The sequence below is a fragment of the Rhamphochromis longiceps genome, linkage group LG6, assembly GCF_057381845.1.
Source record: "Rhamphochromis longiceps isolate RC_006_pf linkage group LG6, R_longiceps_female_GT1.1, whole genome shotgun sequence".
Lineage (NCBI taxonomy): Eukaryota > Metazoa > Chordata > Actinopteri > Cichliformes > Cichlidae > Rhamphochromis > Rhamphochromis longiceps.
This window is the reverse complement of record NC_140562.1, coordinates 27,110,278-27,121,208: the sequence shown is the minus strand read 5'-3', so window position 1 is coordinate 27,121,208 and position 10,931 is coordinate 27,110,278. Positions and strand designations below refer to the sequence as shown.

Sequence of the window (10,931 nt, the reverse complement as noted above, 5' to 3'; positions counted from 1 at the left end):
TGCCTGTATCATATCCCCCAGGTAATTAGTGGGTGGAGCTGACCTGACATCTGACCTGGGCAGCTGGAGCCCAGGGCATTTCTCACATCCATTCCCTTCACTCAGAAATTGCATGTGTGTTGGCAACCATTCATAGTTTATTTACTTTATTTAACTAAACCATTTGTTGCATTCTTTAGAGCTGATTTCTGACAAAGGGTTAAGTCACATCTAAAAGGTGTTCTTATCTAGTAATTGTTTCACGCATGTTTTAAAGAAAAAAAAATTACCTCTGTCTTTTTTGTAAACTCATAGATTTGGCCTAGGGCATATTATTCTATGCCCTACTGGTTCTGAAGACTGCATCTCAAACGATGACATTTTGCTAACATGATTTCTTACATCTCTTCCCGTACTTGGCCCTCCTCTGCCCAAGATGCTGTCTGTTTTTTAAAATGTCTCCAAGACATTGTTATTGATTTTTGCCCTGTCAGCCTATATTAAATTTGTCATCTAGTGAAGAAGGCCAGGCCATGGCGGGGGCGTAAGAACACGAAGAAGGAGATTAGATTAGTTAAACCCAACCCAAACTGTCTAATTTCACATGAGTGTGTAAATAATCTCACAGTTTTTATTCAACCGTGGGACAACATGCTCCATACTGGGAACTTTGATCTCTGAAGCAAACTGCTGCACAGGGCGTCGGTGTATTCAAGTGCCACTGGGAATTGTCTCATTGTAAATGTTTTGTTTTGAATTAGTGCTTTACTATGCAGTAAAGCACTATATGGTGACAATGTATGCTTTAAGTGATGCGATGTGTTAAAAAAAAATGTCTGCGCACAGTGCGCCCCTTTAAAAGGTGCTCTGAGGCTACTTCTGGTCGCATTCAGGGTGGTCATCACTGCCAAGGTCTACTGTCGAGGTTTCCGGTTGTCCACGAAGGCAACACTGGTCCTGCGGAGGTTCGGGGAAGCGCATCTGAAGCGCGTTCACGTTTCCATACACACAAACACGCGCGCAGGCCATAGCAGCACACCGGGAGCATCCCTGAGAGGAGGGAGCGCTCGTTTTGGTTTACCATCTGGAAGAATCGCTGTATTAGCTTCTGTCGAGCTTGATTAAAGACTTTCTCTGACGACGCATAATGATCCCGGGCTCTGCCGGGCGCCGTGGATGCTGAGGCGTGCACAGAAATCCACAGTGGGTCGGGTAAAGGACCCCCGTGTCTCCTCCAGCAGAAGCAGCAAGCCCGAGACGGAATGTCAAGTAGCCCCGAAGAAAGTCACTCCAGGGGCGGCGGCTCCAACCGTGACTTAAAGACGGCCTCTTCGAGCAGCACGTCCCTCGAGGATGGAAATCCACCACCGCTGCACCAAAACCGTATACGCCAGGTGGGTGTCTGTCCGCAGCCTGCTCTCTGCACTAGCTGGCCCAGTCAGCCGTGTAACGAGCAGTCCAAAGCGCTGATGCTGATGCTGCTGATGATGCTGTGCGCCTAGGCAGAGCGGTCATAGGCGTTGCCGTGCTTTATCACATCGGCGCTGCCGAGAAGACAGATTTTCCTATGATGCTGCATAAACTGTGTTTAAATTAGCTGTTAATAATAGAAAAGCTCCTCAACCATCTGTTTTGATAAGCGACGTAGAGGGACGTGCTTCAGCATTGTGTGATAACAGGCCAACTGTGCCAGTTGTTATGGCCGTCAAAATAAACACCACCAGGTCTGCTCTGGTCGAGGGGCTTCAGTGAAGAATGTTTACATGTTATCATTTACCACTGAAAGTTTACTGTCTGGATCGGCCATATCATGACACACTGCAAGTTGTTTATAGTTCTGAATATTTGCTTGATTAGTTTGAACTTCAGATGTGATTTTTTTTTTCCAAATATTTGTAGGTCCATAGACTTGTGTCTGAGACTCTCAAGCTCTTGAAATGACACGCATACACTGTATGTGATATCTGCAACAACCTCACATAGAGTGCTGTGCAAAAGTCTCCACTCATTTCTTTACATTTCACTAAAAAGATGGGAAATACAGTAAGCTCAGCAATTTATTGAAACATGCAAACAGACAGAGGTAGTGAGCTTGAATGTCAATTTTGGCATGGGCACCTTTACTCTTCCATAAAGCCTGAACTCTCTTAGGCAGCTTTCTGATCATTTCTAAGTAGTCTTCAGGAATAGTTTTCCAGGCTTCATGAAGGACATTCAAATCTTCGTTTTTAGACGTTGGCTGCTTTTTGCTCTGTTCTCTGTCAAGATCCGCACTATTTCAATAATTGAGGTCTGGGCCCTGGGGAGGCCAATCCAGGATTGATTCTCTTCCATTGTATGTTATTCTACCCAGGTGTACACACTGGCATACAGTAAAATACTGTATGTCAGTGTGTTTGGGATCCTTGTCATGCTGGAAAATGAAGTCATTTCCAATCAGATGCTGTGCAGATGGTATTGCATGGTGGATTTTATGTGTGTCAAACTGTTTGGTCATTGGTATTTTTTGTAGATTCAGGTAAAGAAATAGAACATGTTATAGTAAGGCACTTTGCTTATGTTTGAGTGCTTTATAGTTCAGTGTTTTTGTTAAATGGCTTAATACTAAAAAAAAAAAAAATTCCTTTTAAACATTTGTATGAAAATGGTCAGGTATAAGGACTGGACTGGATGGAAAAAGAAGCCAATATCCAAGAAAAACACTGAAAAACCTCCAGGAAGCCTGCAGAACTATTGCCCAGGACCACTTTAAAAATTACATGAAAGTATGGCTCCTTGAAAACAAAATATTAAGAAATGAGGGGATGGCTCAAGACTTACAGACTAACAGTACTGTTTATTTATCACTAAGTTCTAGATTTACTTTTATGAGTACACATGCTAGTAATATATAGAGTCCCTTTATCTATATCCAAAAGTCAATTTTCATAAATTTTCAGTATGAACAAGAAAATGGATGTAAAGCGTTACCATCTAGGCCTGATCATGCAATGTGTGTTTGGTTGCTCGGTGGAAGTGAGTCAGGAGATGGCAGAGGGTTGTTTCCTGTCTCAGTGCACTCTCTGAGGCTAATGTGATTTCAGTAATGGACTGTGGTGCTACATGTACACTTGCACACACAGACACACACTTAGACCCTTCTTTTGGGGTGGGGCCTTTGAGCTCAGATACTTGAATTACCCCGGAGGTTTTGTTTTTTTATAATTAAATGGCACTGAAATATCAAACGCCGCACTGCTCATCCGTGTGCTTGCTTGTTCGTGGTCAACTAATCACATCGTCTACAGGTTTACTATAGTTAGTTTAAAAAAAATGCAATTTGCATACTTATGTTGATGTGCTCCACAATGAAAGCAGAAAATAGATTTCTTAATTTTCAGATAACAAACTGGATTCACGTTTAGGCCTCTAAACAGGCTGTGACACTCAAAGCTTGTTTAGAGGCTAAACTGGTACAATAAGCCACACCTTACAGCTTGAGGCTGTATGACACTGACCTATTGATTTCCAATATATAGTGCTTAACAAATTTATTAGACCATCACCCACTTTACATTTTACACCACAGTTGCACTAAATCATTGGAACTGGTAATGACTAAAACTAATTTCACATACATGTAATCATTAATACACCAGTATGTGCAAGCCCTTTAACTCATATATTTTTAATGCTAAAATATGAATTTTTACAGTTTTAGGTGGTCTAATAAATTTGATTAGCACTGTGTACGTACAATCATTTGAAAAACAAGTTTTCACAGGTCTCTGAGGATCAAATCTACAAAAAAATAAATGAATCAAGGTGTTGCAATGGGCCAAAGTACAAACCTCCATCTGATGGAAATGATGTGGTGAGAGAGCGCTGTATAAAGAAGAGCTTGCAAGCCTCAGCAAAGCAAAGAAGAGTGGAGATCTTTCACAACAATATACTGCTAAAAGATTACTTTAACTTTTTGCTCCTTAAGGTGGTTCCACAAGTTAGTGAATCATAACAGGACTGCATGGAGTCCTGTTAAAACAGTTTTTCACATGACTGTATATTACTTTTTTATTTTTATTTTTTACAGAGAAAAATGTAGGAAAAGATGCCTGAGGCAATGATGAGTAACGAATTGTTCAGTAGAGTGCACTGGGTGCATAATGCACCACAGCTGAGCAAACAGTGGTGCAAAATCAAAATACTTTATATAGTCAGTATGCCCAAAACACAAAAAGATATTACAAATCTTTGAAAACTTGTGTTGGAAGTTGATTCAGGTTTCTGTGTATCGTTATGAATGACTCTGATATTCACTTTCTTCACCCCCTGCTTTGGTCCCATCTAACTCCTGAGTCTTGTTCTTGCTTTATGTTGGACTCTCTTCACCAGCAAGCTTCTGCTTTCTTTGTCTGCCATTTTGTTAGGGCACACTGGTTTTATCAAAGCCTTTTTATATCTGCTGTTGCTGGAAATGGCTTTAATGAGCACAGTGAAAATTAAGTATCCTAAATGCGCATGGGCCAGCAAGGAGAGGTACAGAGCGAGTTCTTATGTGAAGGCAAATCATGTGATACGTGTGATAATTTTACTCACCATGAGTATAAAAAATAGCACATTTTGGCCTCTTGGGATACATCACTTTAACTTGCAAGAAAGACTATGGCACATCAAAGGGATACTGTCCAATTAATAGGCTTTTGGCACAAAGAGTACACTTGTCTTGTCTTGTTGTCTTGCAAGTGTGAAAAAGCATCTAGCTGAGTGGATACTCTTGATTTTATCTGTTAAATACATCAGAAAATGTCTTTCTAATAACGATACCTTGGTTTATGGAGGACTTTAAGGTGTCAGAAGAAACAGGATTGACTGCAGGAACGATTCTTGTGTTTTTCTAAACTGAACTTTCAAAGATTTTAATCCTGCAACCAAACTTTGTTTCATCTCCAGTGTACTTTCCAAACCACAGATAGACAATATGCGCAAAACTTTAAAAAAAAGCAAGTTGACATGAATAAATGTAATATATTACAGCACTTTAATGTTTAATCTTATGAATAATCGAAATCTTATCGTTGAGCTGGAGTTCACTAAAACAATAAAACAGCTCTGACACAAAAGGAGAACATGACTAAGGGAGACTGGGATGTGAAGATCTTATTTTCAGGTCTAAAAATACTCCTGTCTCTCTCGTGATTGTCCTGGAGAGAAATCGCTTTTTCCCAGCCAAATGGCTTTGTGTCCATGTCTCTGCGCTCACTGCAATGGACCAATGTCACTGTTCATTTGCACGCTACTCTGAGCTGTTGTTAAATGATTGCTTTCTGCAGTGTACTCCCTCCTCTATCTGAAAGATATGTGGAGTGCGTCAAAATATGTAAACTACTTTCCTGGGCTCGAATAGTAGATTCTTAGGAACAGAGATTGATTCTACTAGATTTTATGTTCATTGCAGTCTAAGACAAGTCAAGGAGCTATTTGAACCTTTTTGCTTTGGTGGAAAAATGCTGCTCCCCATGTAGATACAGATATAAAACCCAGAAAAGCGTAATGCCTTCATTTTATATCCAAAGATGATGGGTTTAGGCAGCTTGACCTGTTTTTTATTCAGGACTTGATATGAAGGTCCTATTTCAAGTGTCAAGCCCTGTCGCTGCATGCTCCTTTCTTTTGACACCTTTTCTTGCGCTGCGTTCCCTCTCCACTTTCTTTTCTGGTTGCCAGTTGTCTTTTCTCCTCGAGAGCCTTGCTTTCTCGTTCTTTCCTCTTTAAAGGGGTTTGACTCTTTAGGTTGGTTTTCTCCTTGTCTTTTTGGCTGCCTTCCCTACCCATCTCTCATTTCCCAGCAAAATACCCCCCCCCCCCCCCCCCCCCCCCCACACACACACACACACACTGTTTTTGCCCTGCACTCCTCTCCACTAGTTCCTACACTCATGTCCTGATGTGCAAGGAGGTCAGATTACACTGCAGCCTTTGACATTTTCAGCTTTCTCTTTTCCGCCTCTCTGTCTGTTGCTTTTATGCCTTTCTGTTTTTGCCTGCCTGCCTGTCTATCTGTCTGTCTTTTTCCACTGGGAGTCTCATGATGGGACTCTGCAGGAAGGGAGTCCTAATGGAGCCAAGATCTTCATTACATTACTTCAGAACAGCTACATCAATGTACACCCACATATAACCACTGGAAACGTTTGGGGTCAAATACTCTATATTCATTCAAATTGCTAAACGCACATGTAGGTAAAGCATTAAACTGTATATTAGTATTTACCAGAGGCTTAACAGCACATTCCTGATTATAAATTCATGCAAAAACCTGTAAATGACTGCAGGTCAACAACTCCAGTACCCTATGGTTGTCAAATGCCATTAACAATTTATAATGTGGGCTTAATGCTTCCAGATTATTTCTGTATAGATATGATTCAGCAGGATACAGCTGTCAATTACACTTTCTCACTATTCATATACTATACCATCAGCAAAATGGCACATTACTGCATCATCTTTCGGATTAACCAGTTCGTCACTCAGTCTGTCAAATGTTAATTTTGAGATTTTGAGAATTAGTAAAGTGTTTTGTTTTTTTAACAAAAAATGTAAAGCTGCTTTTTTCTTGTAATTTGTTGATATAATACAAGGAAAATGATTTATGTTTTTGTAGTTTGGAGCTTTTGGACCAACACAACACAACAATAGAATAGAATACAGAATGCTTATTGTAATTTTCACTACTTATATTCTGAATAATTTATTTTTGCCAACTGGTTAATTGTTAATTGAAACATTTTACTAGTACCAATTATTTTTAAATACTGACACCTAGCTTTAGTCAATTATTGTCAAAGAGCAAGTAATTAGAAAAATGTTCTCCAAATACAGATGAGCCACATTGCTGGTGAGCTCTGATGCAATGTACAAGCAATACACATGAGTGTTGTGTTTCAGTACTAGGTAATGGTGATACTGTGTAGAGAAATCCATTGGTATTCCTGTCCAAGATCCAAAATCCAAAGAGCACATGAGCATGTCTATACTGGGGTACAAACAACACCCTGACTCAACCTCACAGCTAGCTTGGGTGCCCTATTTACGTCTGACACCATCTTTTCCTGGCATGTTTTTTCCTTATAGATGTTTCAAGGAGAGAGAGAGCATCACTTGATGTGTAATACCTCACCATCATTTTTACAAAATGTTGCAGACTGAAACAGATGAAATTATAAGGAGAAAACTTGAGAGAATATCAGCCCGAGTATAAGAAAAGCTAACAACACTATGTAAATATTGTATCCCTTGAAATGTGTCCTCTGCTTCATAGAGGACAGGTGTTTTTGGACCAAGGCAGTGAGAAGCATTTAGAAGTTAATTATTTATAATGACCTTATAAGGCTGATTCCCGTTAGAGAGAAATAGAAGGCGGGGGCAAGAGCAGGGTGTGGTTAGTGATCAATGGACTTCTCAGAAGCTCAGACATATCTATGTAAATGTGCACTCTCCCCAGCCGTCAGCTCCTTCCTAATGCTCCTTCTCTCCACTTCTCTTGCATCAAATTTAAGTTGGGTAAGCAAAGGTTTTCTCATAGGAAACGCATCAAAGCTTTTGACTGTGTTGCTGAGAATACTTTGCTGATCGAACTGAATGTCCACACGCACAATCATGTACGTGCACATACGCACAGCAGCATGTTGCTTTTTTTTCACAAACCGAGGAAGATGACACAACCTGTGACCCACCTTCTAACTCATGCAGCAGTTACATTAGAGTTAAGTCTGACATTTGTGCTTTTATTATGTGTCACTTAGGTCTAACATTTTCCTTTCTGAACTGGTATGGTTATAGATCTAAAAAGCGGCTGAAAAAAGTGGCGATACAATAAAGTGAATTCTTCCCCCATTTGTTTTGTTTTCTTTGTCGCCATCTCACAGTTTTGTTTTTTATGTCTGTCTTACTAATTGTCTGCATTGTTCTTTTTCTCTGTGTGATGGCATCACGGCATCACTCAGCATTCCTGCATGACTGTGCGCTGCAGCGGATTTTAGGTCACACGCTTCATTATTCATAACACATTCAGATTGGAGGTGAAATCAGTTTCTGCCTCAATACCCTTTGTCATCTGACACAGCACTCTGTCATCATTTTGTTATTCTAGCATATCAAGAAATCAGTGAACTTTAAAGAAAAGGTGCAGAAAATTTACAATACAGATAATTTTCCAATTCTATATTAGCTGTAGGGGTGAATGTGAGCATGAATGCATGTCTTTCTCTATGTGTAAGCCCTGCAATTGATAGGCAATCTGTAAAGGGTGTGCCCTTCCCCTTGACCTGTAACAGCTAGGATAGGCTTCAACCCCCCCCAACCCACCCCTGAGACCGTGAATTGGATAAGCAGTTAAGAAAATAAGTGGATGCTTGGATGTTTATTGTGTCCAATTTTGAGTCAGTTTTGACTCATATCAAGACATACAGAAAGAAAGATACAGAAAGATGTGTTATTGATGATTGCAGGCAGCCGCATTTAAATTATTGAAGGTCATTTTTCATCCTTCTTTTTCAGTGAGCTGCTGTCATTGATGACACACCACGTAATTTGAAGTGTGAACCTACTGAAACAAGGTGCCAGCTGCAGAAGCATTATACTGCATTAGAGATCATACAGCATAATATCCAGTGACACAGCAGATGTTAAATGTAAGTTCAAATGTAAGCCTATGTAATGTTACCTGAGAAATTTTAAATAGCAGGTAAAATAACAGCTAAACACTTTGATTTCAAAAATAACTAAACTAACCCAACCTTGTAATTTATCAGGAGCTGCACAATATTGTCACATAATAAAAAAGAAAAATATTTTCTCGTTGGAAGGTTTTTAGCCAGCCGTGCTTTTTTTATTCTATAACTGCATCAGGAATTTTCCTTCACTGTTTGTGCGTCCTTTCATATGGTGTGCAACTAGTCAGTACTCCATCAACTCCCGGTGAGGCCATTTGATTATATTTGGGTTGCACATCACCAGCTGCTAGTATCTCCTCATTGTTCTTGACTGTGATTCTGCCTTAAGTGGCAAAACATGTTTGTCATTTCCATGTTTAGCACCTTTAGCAAAAGGTGGAACCTTTAGTTCCACCTTTAGGAACAAATGTTTTGCATATTTTTCCAGAGTTTGTTGGTGGTTGTTCCAGTAGCTGACACATACTCTTACTGTCAGAGATGTCCGGGCTTGTTTTGTTGTGTGTACTAGGGAATCTAAAGTAACGCTTGTACTAGGAGTTACTATAGCAATGACATGTCATGCTGTGACACTTGTGGTTGTAACGCAGGAGTGGGTTGATGGTTTAATTCCTGGCTGCTTCAGGTTGCATGCCAAATATCCTTGAGCAGGATACTAACCCCGAGGTGCTCTCATTGGAGAATAAATGTGTGTGAATGTTAGATAGAAAGCACTTACGTCGTAAGTAGAGCTGGGCGATAGAACGATAACGATATGTACCGCGATATAACTTTTACTCGATAGAGAAATTAAGCTATCGCGATAGACCTCGCCGCTCTTGTCCTCTTAAAAAAAAAAGAAAAAAAAGAACAGCCAATCCAAACTAAGTAGCGCAGAGCCGAACCAATCACAGCCGCAGCGTCACGTCGCGTGACTTGTTACGTACAGCACAAGTGCCAAGCCGCACGTGTGTTTGTTTGGGAAGCAGCCAGCGGGTAATGGAGCCAGCGCGTAATGGAGGAAATGAGTGTGCCGACTAGAAAAATCAACCGAGCGTGACCGAAGAGAAAACAGATGATGGTTCCAACGCCGGAGAGATTGTCGAACGGAAGAGCCATAGAAGTTCCGTAGTGTGAAGGTATTTCGGCTATTTCAAGTCTGACAAAAAACAGAGTAGCATGCACTGTAAATTGTGCCGAAAGCAAGTCTGGAAATACAATAAACTGGTGCATGCGTCACACTGTGCGCCACGTTATTGTTTCGGTGAAATGAATTTCTACAATACTGTTAATTCTACTCTCTGCAGTGTTTAAATGCTTACATATACACACAGTTACTGTCCCTCCACACATACGACTCGGTTCTGCTTCTATGCCCCAGCTTTGTTTACTTTTTCCCACCGAGGCTTCTAGACTTCTGATTGGCCAACATTTCTGCACGGTTAGGAATCTAGCGCCACCTGCTGCTTTGGCATGTTCATAGCAGCGTTTTCCTTCATTTCTGCCTTTATGTGTGGACGGGATTATTTTTTAAAACGAAAACGGAAAATCTCCGTTTTCAAAAATACCCGTGTACGCGTGGACGTAGCCTCAGTCTCTGACTGGAAGCGCTAATTCGTCATTCAGCTTTTGTCAGACTAAAGTAACTGTTAAAACTGTTTGAAAAGCTCAGCTATACAACAAGGAGAGATTGAGAATTTCCTTTTAGTTCTCAGTTTATTTGATATTGATAAAAGTTAGTCAGTTTTGTCTGTTCTTCTGTAAAACAAACTAAGATTTATTTTTAGAATTAATATTTTGTTTCTAAGTGGAATTGACAATTTAGTCTGTTTCGTTTGTTCTATTTTGAAACTTAAACGCTTTAGCGGCTGCCTTTTGTGTAGTTTGCAATATTTGCCTTTATTTATCTGAAAAAGTCTCATGTTCCTTAAGTACATCTACCCTGTTGAACTTATTATGGGAAATAAATATTTAAATAAAAACAAGCTGCTGATTATTTCACATTTTACTTGTGAGCAACGGCACATTTAAATCTTACAAATATAGTTATTTGGCTTATATCGTGATAGATATCGTTATCGCCTGAAATGAAAAAAACATATCGTGATATGAAAAAATCTCATATCGCCCAGCTCTAGTCGTAAGTGTTTTCTATGGGTGAATGAGGCAAGTTGTAAAGCACTTGGAATGCTCAGACTGAGTAGAAAAGCGGTATATAAGAACCAGACCATTTATACTTTTATATCACGTAAAAAAATTACA

The 10,931-nt window shown here is 40.0% G+C and overlaps 1 protein-coding gene across 1 annotated transcript in view; it reads left to right on the top strand.

Annotated features, from left to right (window-relative positions):
* Positions 1–1,012: 1,012 nt before the first annotated feature.
* Positions 1,013–10,931, top strand: part of ank2a (ankyrin 2a, neuronal) — an 88,506-nt gene continuing 78,587 nt past the window's right edge. Inside the window, exon 1 of the mRNA XM_085409995.1 lies at positions 1,013–1,373. Within this exon, the coding sequence (XP_085266121.1) occupies positions 1,242–1,373 (132 nt within the window). The 5' untranslated portion in view covers positions 1,013–1,241. The remainder of the gene's footprint in view (positions 1,374–10,931) is intronic.